The 18,383-nt window shown below is 47.0% G+C and overlaps 2 protein-coding genes and 1 long non-coding RNA gene across 7 annotated transcripts in view; 2 read left to right on the top strand and 1 right to left on the bottom strand.

Annotated features, from left to right (window-relative positions):
* Positions 1-517: 517 nt before the first annotated feature.
* On the bottom strand, positions 518-4,400 carry Gm45991. Of its 2 annotated transcripts, none has more exons than XR_001778190.1 (3): positions 4,347-4,400; positions 2,534-2,726; positions 518-821 (listed from the first exon to the last, which is right to left on the bottom strand). It is a non-coding gene; the product is annotated as a predicted gene, 45991 (long non-coding RNA). The 2 variants fall into 2 exon arrangements; XR_001778191.1 differs by lacking the exon at positions 4,347-4,400 and adding an exon at positions 3,834-3,920.
* A 2,972-nt stretch (positions 4,401-7,372) lies between these two features.
* Positions 7,373-11,429, top strand: BC048679 (cDNA sequence BC048679). Of its 3 annotated transcripts, none has more exons than NM_183143.3 (6): positions 7,373-7,471; positions 8,836-8,853; positions 9,543-9,560; positions 9,923-10,124; positions 10,448-10,577; positions 11,325-11,429. In NM_183143.3, exons 2-5 carry the CDS (start codon positions 8,836-8,838, stop codon positions 10,555-10,557), a joined length of 348 nt encoding a protein of 115 aa, NP_898966.1. In that variant the 5' UTR covers positions 7,373-7,471; the 3' UTR covers positions 10,558-10,577; positions 11,325-11,429. The 3 variants fall into 3 exon arrangements, with proteins under 3 accessions (NP_898966.1, NP_001180203.1, NP_001344969.1); NM_001193274.1 differs by having other exon boundaries at positions 10,330-10,577; NM_001358040.1 differs by lacking the exon at positions 9,543-9,560 and having other exon boundaries at positions 10,330-10,577.
* A 276-nt stretch (positions 11,430-11,705) lies between these two features.
* Positions 11,706-18,383, top strand: part of Ap3b2 (adaptor-related protein complex 3, beta 2 subunit) — a 33,599-nt gene continuing 26,921 nt past the window's right edge. Inside the window, exon 1 of one of the 2 annotated variants that reach the window (XM_006540571.4) lies at positions 11,706-12,195. In XM_006540571.4, the coding sequence (XP_006540634.1) occupies positions 12,083-12,195 (113 nt within the window). In that variant the 5' untranslated portion in view covers positions 11,706-12,082. The remainder of the gene's footprint in view (positions 12,196-18,383) is intronic. The other variant, NM_021492.3, reaches the window with a different exon arrangement.

Below are 18,383 nucleotides of genomic sequence, written 5' to 3'. Positions count from 1 at the left end.
CTCCACTGAAAATGAAATAAGAAGCAGATCTTGTGTGGTGGGATGGAGGAGAGATACCCAGCCTCAACCTCTGGCCTTCAGAGGTGAGTACCTGGGCATGAGCATACGTATACACCCTGCACACACAGGCAAATGCACACACACACACACATACATTCACAGATCTTGCAAAGACACATCTTCTATAAAAGACCAGGGCATATAATATTTTTTTTGCCTTGATCTTCAGTATAGCTCTGAAGAGCACTGACATTTACTTAAAATTACTTTGCTCAACATGGAATTGTTTTACATTCATTTTATTTTATTTATTTATTTATTTATTTATTTATTTATTTATATTATTATTTTGTTTTGTTTTGTTTTTCGAGACAGGGTTTCTCTGTATAGTCTTGGCTGTCCTGGCACTCACTTTGTAGACCAGGCTGGCCTTGAACTCAGAAATCCGCCTGTCTCTGCCTCCCGAGTGCTGGGATTAAAGGCGTGCGCCACCACCGCCCAGCTCATTTTAATTTTTAAAATAATGTATGATAATACTGTTTCTCCTGTTGTGTTTTGAGACTGAGTCTAGCATGTACGCCTGGGTAGCCTGAAGTCCCTGATGGCCTTAAGGGTGTAGGGATGCTCCTGCCCCTGCTCCTGCACGATGGGATTACAAGTGGTACCATGCTCCTGCCTGTGATAGAAGGTACCATGGACATTTACCTTGATGACTGGCATGTCTGGCTCCCTTTGGATCATGCCTCCAGAATTAGTACTTCACTTACCTCTCCTGACCTGGCTGCAGATTAGCTCCTGCTTGTCACTCAAGGTAAGGATTCCTGCAGGAGAGAACAGAGCTTTGACTGACTTAGTCTGTGTCCTGTGTACAGTGGGTTGGACCGACAGTGACAGGATAGTCATTAAGCAGAGCTGGACTTTGAGACCTTGGACTAACAATGTAATCCATTTCTTAGTCTTCCTATCTGAAAAATGGATCAGTATTTCTATAGAGCCTGGCACATACAATTTTATCTTATTTATAATCATTTCAGCACTTAGGGCTAAGTATTTAAATAAATTCATTGTTTAGACTGACAACTCTAGGCTTCAATATCTGAGAGAAGGAAGCCTCTTAGAACCCAGAGAAGATTCTTTCTCACGATGACATCCTTTTTCCTCCGTGAAGCTGTACCATAGCTACAGACTATAAAGCTCCAGGGGCAAGACCATATTGTCCCATTGCTTCACCTTCTGTCTGTCTGCCTTCTCTTGATTTACTAACTGATGCCTTCAACACTCTTTGACAGACATCCTAGTCCTGGTAAATTTTGAAAAGATTGCTAGTCTAGGGCTTCTCTAAAAAGGTATTGTAGATTGAATGGCTTAAGTGCAGACATTTATAATCTCAGATAAGGGTTTGAAGTCTGAGATCCAAGTGTCTTCCGGATTCATTCTTTATGAATCTGTACATGAACACCTTTCCCATGCCTTTCTGAGCTACTTACTGCCAGTTTGCTGGCAGTCTTGGGGATTCTTTTGTATCCCTTGATTTACAGATCTCCATCTTCATGTTTACCTGATATCTACTGCATGCCTGTCTGTCTCTATGTATACGTCTCTGTGTTTCCTTAGAGCAACAGTTACACTAGATTGGGACTCACCTGAAAGACACCCTTAATAACTATGTCCCTCCTTAGAATTGGGAACAAAACACCCATGGAAGGAGTTACAAAGACAAAGTTTGGAGCTGAGATGAAAGGATGGACCATGTAGAGACTGCCATATCCAGGGATCCACCCCATAATCAGCATCCAAACGCTGACACCATTGCATACACTAGCAAGATTTTATCGAAAGGACCCAGATGTAGCTGTCTCTTGTGAGACTATGCCGGGGCCTAGCAAACACAGAAGTGGATGCTCACAGTCAGCTAATGGATGGATCACAGGGCTCCCAATGGAGGAGCTAGAGAAAGAACCCAAGGAGCTAAAGGGATCTGCAACCCTATAGGTGGAACAACATTATGAACTAACCAGTACCCCGGAGCTCTTGACTCTAGCTGCATATGTATCAAAAGATGGCCTAGTCGGCCATCACTGGAAAGAGAGGCCCATTGGACACGCAAATTTTATATGCCCCAGTACAGGGGAACGCCAGGGCCAAAAAGGGGGAGTGGGTGGGTAGGGGAGTGGGGGTTGGTGGGTATGGGGGACTTTTGGTATAGCATTGGAAATGTAAATGAGCTAAATACCTAATAAAAAATGGAAAAAAAACTAAAACATGTTAAAAAAAATAACTACAGCTATGCATAGTTACTGACTGATATTTTCTGAGAATTGCAGCATTATGACATTCTGTCCTTGTGAGTTTATGTTGCTTTCTCTGACTATGGTGTCATCTGGGATGTGTAACTTATGCAACTACATTTAGATAAGGTGATCCATTGTTAACCAGAAATTCCACACAGCATGTGCCTGAGACAAATCCCCAGCATAGTCTAGCTTCAAGTCTCTACAGCAGGGGCTTGGGATGGAATGGGGATGACACTCACCCGGCATCCCACTCCTGGACAATCCACTGTCCCTGAGGTAACAGCAGAGAGAAATAACACACCTGCTGTGGACGGCACAGCTAGAGGCATTCTCTGCAGTGGTTTGCCCAGCCCTTGTCAGGCTGTACACTGACGCGAAGACTGGACATGAGTGCCAAAGAGGGGGATCTGCGATCCTGGTCTGCATCAGTTCCTGTAAGACACGAGACACTGCGCCAGATCAAAACAGAGGATCAACGTACTGGAGCCCTTTGCTTCCTTTTGAGCAGCCAACATCAGAACCATTTCTGAGTTACAGAGACAGGATCCAAAGTGTCAGTAGAAACCCCCAACTCCACTCTGTTGTGACCACTAAGGATCAACACACATGCTCTGCTGCCTACCATACCTACATGCATTGCCACACAATACTCTTGCAAGACATACAGAGAAGGTGGCTTGTTACACAATACATGTTGTGTTAAAATCCACTGCTTACAACTGAAGAAGCCAGAGAGATTAGACATATGCCAAGAGACCTCGTTGAGAGAAACCTCTTGCTAAGACCTTACATGGAAATGGAAAAGTAGCCATCCCATCAGATGTATATCAACATAAAAACAATAAATATGAAAAAATAAATAATGATATCTCATAAAGTTCATAAATAAAGTTCATAAAATAATGATAAAATAATGATATCTCATAAAGTTCATAACTCTAGAGTATTAGATCCTACAAATACTGAAGTGAACGATACAGAATTCAGAATTTTTTTCAAGAAGCTCAATAATGTCTCTGAAAATAAATATAAACAATCAAGTTGACCAGAGAAAGCAATTCAAAATATGTATGAGAAATTTATACTGAGAAGTTTTTGGGTTTTTTGTTTGTTTGTTTGTTTGTCTGCTTGTTTCATTTTGTTTTGTCCCCACAGAGTTTCTCTATGTAGCCCTGGAACTCATTCTGTAGGCCCGGCTGGCCTTGAACTCAGAGGTTCACCTGCTACCAAACCACCAGGTTTCAAACTTGGGACAAATGCCTGAGGTTTGAACCTGACTGCCAGGTTTTCCCTCCAATCCTTCAGTCTCTACCTGTTACAGAACCCTTCCAGACTGGCATACCCCGCCACTGAACGCTCCAGCCCAGGGAGCAGGGCTGCCCTTCCCCATATAAACCGGCCATTTTGGTTGCCTGCTCATTTTGTACCTTTGGCTTCTTGGCACTTAATTCCCTTCTCCCTTCCCCTCCCCTTGTCCCCAGAGCTCAGGGTCTGTGCTCTCCCAGATGACCCTGCCTCTGGCTATGCTCTCCCACATACCTACATAATGAACCTTCCCTCCAGCAACTCTAGGAGCAGTCAGGTTTCATCTCTTTCCTTCTCTCTCTCTTGCTCTCTCTCTCTCTCCTTTTCTTTCTTCCTTTCTCTTTTTTCATTCACCGAATGCTGGGATTAAAGGTGTGTGCCACCACTGCACCAGCTAAGATAGATTTTGAAAAAAAAAAAAACAAGAACAAAAAAACAAACCAAAAGCAAAAACCAACTAAAAAAAATAACAAAAGTCATGCAAGGAAAAGCTTAGTAAATCAGAATTTTAAAAATCAGCTGAAAACCTCGATTGACCAGATCAAGTAGAAGAAATAATATTGAAGCTTCAAATTGTTTCTTCCAATATAATGTTTAGACAGAAACAAACAAACAAACAAACAAACAAACCCAAGAAAGAACGAAGAGGGCCCCTGAGAGTTCTCCGGCAGCTTTAGGAGTTGCCACAGCCTGAGGAGGAAGTGCCCATTGAACAGTTCCTGGACTGAATGTTTCAAGTATGCTGACCTCAAAAGATTAATCTGGCAAGGTTATCACCTGCCCCTGGCCTCTCTCTGTCTCTCCCTCTCTTTGATAACCTCTTGGTCACCACAGGTGAGCAGCTCTGCTCTGCCACACCCTTCCATCATGATGTAATACTTCACCACTGGCCAGCAAACAACAAAGCAGCCGGTGGACCATGGACCAAGGCCTCTGAAACACAATCCCAAGTAAATCTCCCCCAAGTAAATTTGCTACAGTAATGGAAACCTGACTAACATAAACAGCAAGTATCTGCCCTGTCAGTATAACAGAAGGAAAAGAGGTACAAGTCAAAGATACAGACAATTGAGTTAATGAAGTACTAGCAGACAATTGCACACTTTTAGGAAAGACATGGAAATACAGGCTGTCCTTATGATTGTGTTGTTCTCTCTTCCTCTTCTGGGTATAGGATTCTCTTGTCAGCTTCCCTATGCTGAGTGAATAGATGAGTTCCTGAGTTTAAGCTTATCTTCGGGGGTCTTCACTCTTTCCAAAGGAAAAAAGCTCTGCTGTGTACAATAATTATGGTTGAAAGTAATTTTCTTTCAGAACTTGAAGTACTTTATTAAAGCCCATCTCAGCCTTCAGAATTTCTGCTGGGAAATCTATAAGCCTAACGAGCTCTCCTTTAAATATAACATGGTATATTTCTCAAATTTTAATATTTCTTGCTCTATACTTTTTGAGAAAGAGGATTGACACTAGTTTAAGGCCAGCCTGATCTACAGATTGAGTTCCACGGGACCAGAGGTACATAGTGAGAACTTGTCACAAAAAACAAAGCATACAAACAAAAAAAATCCAATAACAACAACGAAAAGAAATTATAGAATTAAAAATAAATTTAAAACTCTAAGATAATTTTAGTAGCAAGTGGGGATGCTGTAAGAAAAGGTAAATGAAAAAAAGACTGATAGGTATCTGGCTTCAAGTAAAAATATATTAGATATATCAGGGTTGTGACATTAATTGGGGAAAGAAAATGTGAAGCAGAAAATGTGAAGAAATGAAAGCAAAAGGTGGAAGACAAATTCACATTAAAGTCGCTGGGCCAGTGACAAGGTAAATGTGAAGATAAGGCCTCTGCACACATCACAAACCTCTGAGAGCAAAGATAAGGAAAGAGCGAGAGCAGCCAGGGACGACTCGTGCTGGAAGGGTCAACAGCAGGCACACTGTCAGCTTCTCACTTGGAAGGATGGTGTTCAGATGTCATGGAGAAAAGTCTCCACAGGGCCAGGGCTAAAAAAACGGACACCGGAACACAGTCCTGTGTCTGAGAGGATGAATAAAGACAAGGATGTTTTCAAATAGAACTAGGAGAGTTCACATCATCCCGCTGCTCCCGAGAAACACTGAAGAAAAGTCGTCCGCTTAAAGGGAACCATATCAGAGAAATGATTAGACCTTCGAGCACGTAATGATAAAGGGCATCTCTCTTAATTCTTAAAATCCACCGCGGTTTAAAGCAAAAATGTATAAAATTGACCTGTGGGTGTACAGTACAATGACAAACATTACATAAAAGATGGACAGGGATGGTGGTACCAGATGGAGGTACCAGACTTACAGTACTGATGGTGTCTACACTCAATGTGTAGTTGCAAGGTCTCTAACTAAGTAGCTTGTGTAAACTGGTTATTATTAGGACCAGGTTCTAACCAATTATGCTAACTAGCCAGCCTGGAAACTAGTTATATTGCAATCTCTAAAGAGACTGTTAATAGCTAAGACAAGGAACTGGAGCTAAAGACCAGCAAATAATTAAAATGGGATCTACTTGAGTCAGGGTCTCATATGACACAGGCTGTATAAACCAGGCCCATCTGGAATGTACTATGTAGCCTGAGCTGATCTCAAACTTTCAAATCATCCCACTTCAGCCTCCTGGGTGTTGGGATTTCAGATGTGTGTTAGCATGCCCATCTTAAAATGAATTAGTAAAAAAAAAAAATATTCAAATATACCAAAAGGAGACAAGAAAGGTGGAACAAAAGAACATACACACATATCCAGAAGGGAAAGGCAGGTAGGTCATGGCAGACCAAAGTCTAACCATTTCGAATGTGGCATTAAATGTCTATACAGTGAAGAGGAAGACCCAGTTATAGTCTATTATAATGTATTTTAACTACAGTGGTTTAAAGCCAGGAACATGGTGTGCATCCATGGTTTTAGACACTCAACAGGCTGAGTGAGGAGATCATTGGAGCCTAGAGTTGAGACGAGCCTGAGCAACAAGTGAGACCCCCCCCCCCATCTCAAATCAAAAATAAAGACACAGCAGATAAGTCAAAGGGGGAAGAGGAAAGTAAATAGGATAAAAGACACAGATGCAATTAGCAAGCATGACATTAGATAAGTCTTCAGCTCAAACCTTAGCAGAGGTACAGGGGGACATTCCTAGTGATAAATGTCAGCTCACCCAAAGATGTCGCAACCATAGAATGCTTCTACATGCACTAAGAGTTTCAAATTCCATAGAGCAAAAATCTAACAAAATGAAAGGAAGACAGTCCTGAAGCTAGATAACAAGCCGTACCATCCCTTTTAACCGACAGAAAACTGTATAAAAAGGAACAAAGTTTATATGAGGTGGCATGAACAGTATCACCAACCATCTTAACCTAGCATACACCTGCAGAACACTACACCCAAACTGCAAAAATGTGAAACCTATTCACACTCACAGACCATTAAAGCAAACTTCAGTAAGCCCATGGGGATTGAAAGCTAGCTCCTAGTCTCTGACCAAGGGAGGGTGCAGACAAAGTGCTGAGTTCCCGAGGCCAGGGAAGGGCGAGGAAATGGTGTTGAGACAAACAGGTAGTCTTCATATCAGATATCAAATGTTGAAAGGTGGGAGGAGGGGAAAGAGGCACCCTTCACTTACCTGGACGCCAGCCCTCAGGCTCAGGCTTCTCGCCTGCCCCAGGGTCATATCTAAAAAAAACCACCATTGCCTCGGTCAGATTGGCTTGGGCACTGATACTCAGAATCTGGCCCCAGGACTTCCTGGTTAGCCCCTTTATCTGCTAGCTCCACGGCCAACTTGCCCTCTTTCCTCTGGCCACAGAAGACAAAGGGAGTGAGGTGGTCACTGCAAGGTAAGCTGCTTGCATTAAGGGCTAAAATTAGGGTGGGGTCGCCATGACTAGAGCCTCCAGAAGAAGGACAGTCAGAAAAGTTAGACCGCCTCTCTGACCTTGCTTTAGGCATAGGTGCCTGGCTGGGAGCAGCCCCCCCAAAGGGGTCCAGTCACAGGAACACCTCTGCCACTGCTGTGCTTCTGATAGCCAGGGTGAGAGAAGGAAAGGCTCAGACCTCCAAGCAAGTGTTTCCGACAGGCTGGGCAGTGCTGTCAGGCCCTGGGCAGTGGGACTGGGATGCTGGTCTCTTAGCACTGATGGTTCCAGGGCGTTGCTCTTTCTCCCTTTACTACTTGACTAAATGATTGCTAAATGTTTCTCTCGTAAGGAAGAAAGCAGGGTCTATACTTCCTGGTGCTGGGGGCTGGAGGCAGGGGTTCCCTATGCCTTTCGAGAAAGTCTCCAGCATTGGAAGTCCTATCTGCTGATTTAGTCAGATTGCCTCAGTTTGAATACTGGTTTACAACTTTTTCGATGTAACCTTTCCAACCTCCCCAAGCCCCACCCGAGCCCCACTTCCCCCTTCTTCTAAATGAGAAAGACAATAGAATCTACAGGACACTGTTATTAGAGCTCACTGGAGTCTTCATACAGCTTTTGGCAATACACATTATTATCATTACGGGTAGAATGTCAGCCATGGACCGGATTCCTGTTTGAAGGAGCAAGGCATAGGCACAGCGTCCAGAGTGCTTCCCTGCCTGCACCCCCAACCCCAGGGGGAAATACGAGGGGGTGTCTGGACTTTCCAGTTGAATGATTGATTCCCTCTGATCTTGGAGGCAGAGGTCACAGGGAGGCCACCAGCCTTTGGTGGCCATTGTTCTTCTCCTCTGAGCTGAGAAAGATGTACTCTCCCCAGCCTTCCACTTGGCGCCCAAATGCGCATGCACAGGCAAATGTGCAAGTTTAGGAGCCAGCCAGACCTTAGATAAACAAACCCTGCCCTCTGGCCTTGGTTAATCACAAAGAGCTCTTAGAGCTTCACAGGGATGCCCAGTTCTCCAACCTTATTGTTCCCAGTTCACAGATGAGGAAGATGAAGGAAGGAGTGAGGGTGGAAAGGAGGAAGGCAGGCAGAGAGGGAGGGAGGGAGACAGAGTCTCTGTAGAGAGAAACAGAGAGACAGAAAGAGAGAGAGAGACAGAGAGACAGAGAGGGGGGACTTTTTGATGTCCCATATGGAGAGGTGACATAGGTCTCTCAATCTGTGACCAGCCACCTAGTGCAGACTTAAGACACAGCATGCAGCTATTGAGCCATCAGAGTGGGAGGGCAGAGGTGAAGCAGCAGGTGGTAATGACTGGTTTCTCTCTCCCTAGATGAGCTTCAAGTGCCAGGTAAATGGAGCAGAAGTCCTTGGCTCATCTTGTCTCTTCCTCGGGCAGGGTGGCAGCCACCTCTGCAGGGGTTAGGACAATTCACCCTCTTCCATAGCTGTGACTTTTGCTTGACTCGGTGGGTAAGACGGGATGAGAGGGAAGCTGGAAGTAAAGAAGCGCTCTCCCTATTCGGCGGATGTTAGGTAGATGACTCCTGACCAAAGGGCACAAGAACACAAAGATACCCAGAGCCCTGGGGTCATGGTCATGGTCATGGTCACTTGTTTCCATATCTTACCTTCACTCCCCTCCACTCCCCCCCCCCTGTTTCTGTCTCTCTGTCTCCGTCTCTCCCTCTCTCTCTCTCTGTCGATCTGCCCCCACCACCTCTGAAATCAAACCTTAGATATAACCCAGGCAGTGAAATCACCCTCTGTTCCCAGAAAAGACGAGGAACTAAACTGGATTTTTCAGTTCATTATAGAAAAAAAAATGCAATGGTATTTATTATATGAGACCCTGATGGTCATGTGGACACAGATTAGCAAGAGTTGATGTTCTTCAATTTCCTCCTGAAAATAAGAATATTCAACTGATCTGGAGAATTGTAGCAAGGAGCAAATGAATGCATGTTTGCTACTGAGGTTATTGGAATTGGGAGAGATTGGCCTTGGCCCAACCTCACTGCACTTTTCCTGTTTCTTCAGTCCCTCATCTCAACCCAGGTACCAGCTGACACCCAGAAGGCGGTGTTGCTTGCAGAAAAGGCAACATGGACGGTTGATGAGGAAGGAGACCGGCGCAGGGGGAGGGAGATTGAAAGGAATGGGAATAAGCGGGTAACTACGGGTGGAGAGGAGGTCCCAATTGCTGGACACCATGACGTCCCTAGCGGGTGGCTCAAGGCAGCGCATATCCGTGATATCCAGGCCTCTGGAGTCCCTCAAGGACAGGGAGGCAGGTGTGAGTCAGCAAAGACCTTTTGCCTAGGGCCCAGCCCCAAGCCAGGTCTACCCTCTGCGATGAGTGGGATGACCCAGCTGTGTGTGTGCACACACCTTGCAGTCTGCGACCTTTCTTCTCTTAGACCCTGGTAGGAGCATCCAGCACCATTCAGTTCTTCTTCTCTGAGGCACTCATGGGTCAGAACTTCCAGGAGGTGGAGTTAGAAAACTACGAGCCTCAGCCTGGAGACCTGTTCCTGTTCAAGTTGCAGACCCCTAAGGCACAGTGGTGCGGGGCCCACGTGGGTGTTTACTGCGGCCAAGGAGAGATCATACACTTTGAGGGTGAGCAAAAGAAATTTGGCCACTCGTGAGCAAGCTGTGCTGGGACGAAAATTAGGACGAAGGTGTAGGTCTCTGAAGATGGGGGAGAGAGGGTTGGGCAGCCAAGGGTGTGGGGCTTCAATTTGAGGAAATGCTAGGGCAGATTACTGAGTCGCACCAAAGCTAGCTCCGATTTGCTCTGATTTTGGGCCTGCTATCCCCACAGGCAGGACCTCCAACCAGAATGGAGTACAAACGTTTCTGGGTTACTGTGAGGGTGTCGTGTGTAAACAGGGGCACAGAGCTCTGCAGCGCTCCCGACAGCTCTGGCGTGTGCTACGCAGGCGCGGTGGCGTTGACCCTAGGGTGCTGGAGAGCCGCGTGCGAGAAGCTATGGACAACGATCCTCCTCCCTACCATCCCACTAGCAGCAACTGTGTGCACTTTGCACTGAACCTGTTGGGCATGGACTCAGTAAGTGCCTCTCTTCTACCTGCCCACATCCCATGCCAGCCCCAGTCTGCTAACAAAGGCACCTAACCAACTTGCTCCAGCATAATTCAGATGATTCCCCTCTCCACTACACCCAGACCAGGTTCCTTTCATCTTAAACTCTTTACTCTGGCAATCTAAAGTCCCCAGAATAGGTGTACCTATTTTTGAAGTTACACACTTTGAAACCCTTTAGCGCCAGGTAGACCTCAGGCTACTGTTCTTAGATCCTGAGCAGATATATTTACTGAACATGACCGATCTCCAACCCAGGGGCTGCTCCAACTCCATCCTTCTTTTTGCAGTAGAACTTTCTATTGATCCAAAGTCCGCCTTTCTCAGTTCCATCCTTTTCCAAACAGTCCACCAATTCTGATCTTAGAGAATTGGGACCCTAGTCTACAAATCTCGGTCCTTGGGAATACTTCCATTCTATGAGCCTGGCCAGGAGTTCCCAATCACTCAACCTCATGTCCAAAATCTAGACCAAAGATAAACAATTCACCATCAGCCTAGTCCAGGGTGTTCTCTCTAATCCAGAACTAGCTACAATCCTTCTTCTTGCTTTCCTTCCTTCCTTCCTTCCTTCCTTCCTTCCTTCCTTCCTTCCTTCCTCCCTTCCTTCCTTCCTTGGGTCTTAGGAGCTAAGCTTGATAAATCACAAAGTCCTGGAGACCTGGCAATTACACCAGACCCTAACTCAATCTGTTCGTCTTCTTTCCCTTCTAGATGTCAATGGACAGGAACCTAACCAGTGATTAATGTGACCTTGGGTCCTCCTGAATGGGCCAAAAGAGGTTTCAGAAGGGATCATTAAAGTATTTTCCCAAACGTAATTAGGATGTTGGAGGTTCTCTTTACTCCACCTAGAACTGATTTGCTCCCAGAATGCCCTTAGCACTTGCTTCCTGGGTCAGCCTCCTCTTAAATTCCACTTCTTCCAGGAAGTTGCTATGATTCCCAGTGAGTAAGCAGGTTATCCTCAGAGGGATTTAGACTGTGTGAAAAAGGATGGAAAGGTACCCACCCCTAAATCTCCAAGGTAGATGTTCCAACCCAGGCCTGCGAGTATGGCCTTCTTTCAGTGTCCCTCACGTCCCCCTCTCTCACTGCATGGGTGGGCGGGTCCGTGGAGGTCAGGTGATCGGGAGGGCGGAGGCAGGAGGTCCGCATCCCTCCAAAGACTATACAGTCATCAGCCCTGCAGCCTTGCTCACTGTGAGAGACCTTTAGATGCTTGCAGTTGCCAGAGAGTTCTGAGAGATTGGGACAGGGCAGGCGCTGTTCCTCCGTCCCCTGTCAGCTCACCCCAACCCTGCACTCCGCGGGTGGTGCCGGTCCCTTTAAGAACCTTAGCGCTCAGCCCTGATTGCTGAATCTGCGCGCTGCCTCCGCCGCGCAGATTGCAGCTCCGCAGAGCTAGGCGTGCATCCCATTCCTCGACCAAAGCCCAACCCGGCCGCTCAGCCACCCCTCAGCGCAGATCCATGTCGGCCGCTCCGGCCTACAGCGAAGACAAGGGCGGCTCAGCCGGTCCCGGGGAGCCAGAATATGGCCACGACCCGGCGAGCGGCGGTATCTTCTCCTCGGACTACAAGCGGTGAGCTAGCGAGCGCCGGCCGGGTGCGGCTGGCGCGCAGGCACCATGGACAGCGCCCGCGAGGCTGCGGCCCTGCCGACCCAGACCCGCCCTGCGCGCTTCCCGGGGTTCCCGCAGCAGGGCCACTTCGCCTTTAGCTACGAAGGGGCGGGGGACCCAAGGCTGGTGGGGGAGGGACCAGACAGGCGGGGTCCTTATGGAACAGCTGCGATGATGTTTGCAGCCTTTTATTCGCTGGCTCAAAGAGAAACCAAAACAAAACCCCCAAAACCAATTCCGTAGGGGACGGGTCTGAATTGGGGAACTGGAGTTTGAGTGTGGTCCACTCCAGGAAGCCGGCCCTGGATGTAGACTGAGAAACTGGCTCCTCCTGCAAATTAATTTCTCCATCTTTCCCCAACCCCCACATTGCCCTATGATTCAGCCCTACTTGGTTTGAATCTTACCTTTGACTCATTCATTTATTTGTTCATAAATTCAATAGCACATTAATTAAAGGCCTGTGGACCTGTTAGTCACGGAACGGAGTAGTGAACAGGAGCCAATAGATTGTTCCAACCGGGAGCACAATTGTAGCCCTGACAATTCAAGGGTCAGGAGTGGGAGTGCAAGACATGTTCCATTTCAGGGAGGAAGGTACTCTCGTGTTAGAAATGGGTCTGGGGTCTCAGGGAAATCACCACACAATCCAGAGCACAAGGCGCAAGCGAATGCACTTCTTCAGAAGGGTCACTCAACCAGGCAGGTTCACCGAGTGCGAGTCCCACTGGATTTTTATTACTAATGATCGGGTGACCCTGTTCCTTACCCTGCATGGTCAGTGCTAGGCCTCACATGCTCAAGCAGCTGCAAACAGCAACAAACCCTTAAAAGTCAGTCAACTGATATGCAAAGTGCAACTTTTGAGAACAGGATGCAGCTGTGAGCACATACTTTGATCTTAGACAAATGTTAGGCTGTGAGCCTGTCCAAAATTCATAGCCCCTGGGGCTGGCAGGCCTCTACTGGGAAGAGTACACCTGAGACAAAGGAATGGAGACTTTTCTAACGCTATATAACGTAATAAAAACTCCACTGGTATAAAAGATGTGCAGCTGGGTGTGATGGTGCTCGCCTTTAATCCCAATCTCAGAGGAAGGGGCATGAAGACTTCTTTAAGTTCAAGGCTAGCCTGGTCTACATAGCAAGTTCTAGGACAGCAAAGACTACAAACAAACAAACATTTCATTTGCAAGCCAGGGTTACAAATAAATAAGTAAGCAAATAAGCATATTTCATTTCTGTTTCCTACATCCCAGAGGACTAAGGGAAGCCACAGTGTAGGTTCTTCTGATGTTAGCATGCAGTGGCTAGAATCACGCAGCAGGTCACTAGAATGAATGAGGGCTCTAAGCAGGTGCTGCCACCAGATTTGCGTGTTGGAAGGATCTCATGCTGGACCGATGAGACCAGAAGTGATCTGGGTTGAGCAAGAGACAAGGGAAGGAGATATCAGAGTTGCCTGGCTGGGCACGGGATGGCTTTAAATCTAAGCTGCTTAAACTGTGGGTCCCCACTGGGTCTGTCAACTGAAGGCAGTATTCACAAAAGGTTTGGTAACATGACAGGATACCGAACACACAAAAATGAAAAATCAATGAAAATCAAACACACAATAGAACTCAGGTTTCTGACTTATGGCGCATACTGAGACTTTACTGCTGCTGAGTCTAACCACATAACATTTGCACTTCGAAACTGTGATTCCATCGTACCAAACACTGACAGACACTGCCTGACACACCTTGGTGCACACCAGAGATTATCCCTGGCGCTGTGAACTGCCTGCCGCATTTTCAATTGTACATACAAAATCGTCTACTCTTAGGGAAAAGTAATGGTCTAATTACAGAAATAAAGACTTTTAATATTGTCCTATCATCATTCCTCAGCGTGTATCAGATTAGTATATCTTTAGATTAGAATGTTTCACAAGCACCTTACTATACAAATTTGCTTTAGTCCTGAGTGATAAAATTATGTGTACTAGATAACTGGTTTTGGTAACTTTTTATTAATTTTATATGCACGTGTAAGTGTGCATATGTGTGTGAAGTGTACATGTATGGTGTATGTGCACATGTATGAGCGGTGGGCATGTCATCTGACTACAGGAGGATATCCTTTTCGGTCACTCTCTGCCTTGCTTCTTTGGTGAAGGGTCTCTCACTGAACTAATTTTTTGGTTTTTTTGAGACAGGGTTTCTTTGTGCAGCCCTGGCTGTCCTGGAACTCAATCTGTAGACCAGGCTGGCCTTGAACTCAGAGAGTTGCACCTGCCTCTGCCTCCCAAGTGCTGGGATGGGATCAAGGCATGCACCACCACCGCCAGACTTAAACACAAGTCTTTTCTTCAAATACTCTTAATTGCTGAGTCATTTCTCCAGCCCCCCAAATTGTTTTAAAATAAATTTCTTTTTTATTTATTGCCAGTAAACGCTTGATTTGTACACCTGTTTTATATACCTGTAAACATGGAGTCATGTAAAAAATTCTCAGATGCAGAGGTGCTAAGTAGAAAATGTTTAAGGTGTCCTGATCTAGACTAGGGGTGGCAAAGGGGACTTTAGGGCTTACTTTTCTATTGTTTGATCAAATATCTGGCAGAAGCAATTTAAGTGAGTGTTTATTTTGGCTCTTAGTTTGTCAGGAAACATGATAGTAAGAGTTTGAGGTAGCGGGCCCATGTCATCCTCAGTCATGAAGCCAAGAGGATGAGGCTTCATGTTTCTCTCTCTCTCCCTCTCTCTCTCTCCCTCTCTCTCTCTCTCTCTCTCTCTCGCTCTCTCTCTGAGTCTGCTGTAATTCTTTTTTTAAAAAAGAAAATTGATTATTTTTACTTTATGTGCATGGGTGATTTGCTTACATGCATGTCTGTGCACCTCATTGTGCCTGTGCCTGTAGAGACCGGAAGACGTGGTCTGATCCCCTGGAACTAGTTATAGGCAGTTGTGAGCTGCCATGTGGGTGCTGAGAATTGAACCAGGGTCCTCTGGAAGAGCAGCCAGAACTCAATGATTGAGCCGTCTCTAGAGCCCCCCACCTTCTCCTTTTTATTCAGTCAGGGTGCCTAGCTCATCGGATGCTGCTACCCACACTTGAGGTGGGTCTTCCCACTTCCACAGACCAACCTAACTACACCCTCACAGGCCAGCCTACAGGTTTGTTGTTGTTGTTGTTGTTTTTTTTAGATGATTCTGTATCCTACAAACTGACAGTCAAGACTAACTGCACAAACTGGCTTTGGAAGAACTGATGAGGGTCAAGAGGTTGGGCCAGAATGAGTGGAGGTGGGCGGTGTGTGTGTGTGTGTGTGTGTGTGTGTGTGTGTGTGTGTGTATGAGACTTCTAGGGAAGAGGAAAACACAGTTGTGATAACATTTAGGATTCATTATGGCTATGAGGTTTGGATTTAAAAAAAAAACAAATACAAAACAAAACAACAACAAACCTCTTCCCCTGAACTTCTTAACACCCCCGCCCCCTGCCCTGAGCCTGGAGTAGGCTCAGACCCTCTCCCTAGCCATCTCTACCTCCTGTGGCTTTGCTTCTGAGCACACAAGAGGAAACCGGATCCCCCGAGGATCCAGTGTCCAGTTACTGAATTTCAGGGCGGGGCCTCGTGGTGGCAGTGGGCAGTGACTAGCAGCCCCAGCTCAGTACTCCCCTGCAGCAGGACCTGATGCCCGATGCAGCGATTCCTGCAGCTCCCGGGGACTGTAGTAAGGCCAGGGTCCAGAGGGGCCGATCAGGAGGAGGCCTCCAGTCCTGTGCTGGGCCCTGAAGGTGGGCCCCCACCCTGGTACCAGGCCTTGAAGCCTGAGGAACTTCGGTGGCTGCAGGCTCCTGAGGAAGACACAACCCCAGAAACATTAATAGAAGAACCTTGTCCTGAGGTTGGCCAAGGCCAGACCCAGAGCCAGCCGCTAAGGTACAGAAGGACAATCCCATCTCTACCTGCAGAGAGCTGAGAAGGTTGGGGAATGGGCAGCTGCCCCTGCTAGCCCAGATACTTCATGTTTTAGCTCCTCAGATAGAAGGGCACGAGGTGTTCGCTGTCCAGGCTTGGGGGCTGCAGGTAGAGGTCACAGGACACCTGACGGCTGAAGAGTTTGACCAAGGATATAGAAGGAGCCTAACTCTCTGGAAGCTCTGAGGGGAGGGTGGTTGTGAAGCTGTCAAGGCTTGAGGGCCCACCTGGACTGTGCTCTCCCCCTCAAGCTCTGTCCTGAGGAGTGGTTTCAGGATTAAATGTGGGGACAGAAAAAAAAACAAAACAAAAAAACAACAAAAACCAAGTTTGGCCAGTCTGTCTGGGTGGTAGAGGGGAGGGAGCCCAATGGCCACTGGGGAGGTGGGTGGATGTGTTTGATCCTAAGGTGATCTGTGACACACCTGGGGGCTCTAGCCACCATCAGGAAAGTCTGCTAATCCAGAGTAGGTCAGGGGTCAGGTTGGAAGGAATGGCAGGGTAAAGGGATCCGACTGGGGAGATGAATATTTCATGACTTTGTTGTGTGCCTCTCTGCCTCCTGGGAACTTGAAGCCAGTCAGTCGGAGGATGGGGAGCAACAGGGGGGTGAGGTCCATCTCTCCCCAGAAGGGAAAGGGGCAAAGGCCATCTCACCCCAGGGGTCTGCTCTGGGTGGTGGGCATTTGAAGATTAGTTCTGTCAGCTCTGTTTTTTATACCCAGCTCCTGAAATGCATTAGTAGTTTTGTGGGTGGGATGCCCTGGGGTGTGTGCATTTGACAGGGGCCTGAGACAGTCTAGGTGTGGCAAGGACACCCTGGTGTGAGGTAGCTTCTGGGGAGCACAGACTTACAGACATGTGACCCTGCTCTATCTACTGCAGGCCATTGCCCCACCCCTACCCCCACCCCCACCAGGCTGGACCCTCAGGATCCCCTCATAGGTCTTGGAGTCCCCTAGCCAAGGTTGTATATGCATTAGATATGACTGTGGTGTGTGACTGTAAGGGGCCTGTGTGTGGTGTGTATGTCTGTGGATGGTGCTGGAGAGTATGGCGAGGTCTCTTGTGGCATAGATAGTAGAGGTGTGTAAGTGTGTCTGGGGCTTTATGCGTTGAGAATGCTTCTGTGGCAGGATGCTGTATTGTTCATGTACATTTCTGCGAGTTCGTGTGTTTCTCTGGGATTTGTGACCGTCTCCTGTATATGATTATTTGTGTCTATGAGGGATGTGCGTGGAGTATGGTTCTATCTCTGGGGTATAGACGGACCCACAAGGGTGGAAGTGTGTGAGGTCCGTGTGAGAAGTACTTGATTGTTAGTTAACCATGGAGTGTGTATTTGGAGGTGTACAGCAGCGCACACTTACACACTGGCAAAGTTGCTGCCTATCTCTGTCAGCTTCCAAGACTCTCAGTACTGCCAAAGCCCATCCAAATAGTCTGTGTGTCTGTCCTCACCTCAGTACAACACCTCTGAGGAACTGATAACCAGGTCTATGTTTGGGGGTGCTGTGTGACTTTTCCTGGAGTGACATGTGAGTGACATGAATAGATATAGATTCACCCCATATATGGCACCAAAGAGACAATTCTACCTAAGTCCAGCTCAGGGAACCAGCGAGTTCCAGGAGTATGGGTGAAGAGAGGTGGCTTCATCACTAAAAATCCCACTCCAACATGGCTGACAGCTCACAGAAGCAGCATCCTGGGGCTCCGTCCACACTTCTGGCTAGGCCTGTGGAAGTCTCCTCTCCAAGATGGGTACCAATGTGTAACTTTGGGGAGGGACCTGGCAAGTCTTGTTTTATTTTCTGATCTTAAACATCTTATTTCCTTCCCGAGTCTTAAGGAGCTGCCTTCAGGAAGGACTACTTTTTTTTTGTTTGTTTGTTTTTTCGAGACAGGGTTTCTCTGTGTAGCCCTGGCTGTCCTGGCACTCACTTTGTAGACCAGGCTGGCCTCAAACTCAGAAATCTGCCTGCCTCTGCCTCCTGAGTGCAGGGATTAGAGGCGTGTGCCACCATGCCTGACTGAAGAAATAGTTACAATTCTAGTCCTGAGAGGGACTAAGTGGTTGTCTTACACTCTTTGCTCTGAGAGCACCAGAGATGTTCTGGTCTTGGGGGCATCCACCCAGGCAAAGGCATTTTGAATTAACATGAGCAGGCCTGGATGT

This window comes from Mus musculus, chromosome 7 (genome assembly GCF_000001635.26).
Source record: "Mus musculus strain C57BL/6J chromosome 7, GRCm38.p6 C57BL/6J".
NCBI lineage: Eukaryota > Metazoa > Chordata > Mammalia > Rodentia > Muridae > Mus > Mus musculus.
This window is presented reverse-complemented; position numbering and strand designations above follow the sequence as displayed.

What these genes read in the sequence shown, in the direction of transcription:
- BC048679 (NM_001193274.1), top strand. An exon ending in AGAGATCATACACTTTGAGG is followed by an intron (nt 10,125 to 10,329) that starts GTGAGCAAAAGA and finishes CTATCCCCACAG; the next exon opens with GCAGGACCTCCAACCAGAAT. An exon ending in ACCTGTTGGGCATGGACTCA is followed by an intron (nt 10,578 to 11,324) that starts GTAAGTGCCTCT and finishes TTTCCCTTCTAG; the next exon opens with ATGTCAATGGACAGGAACCT.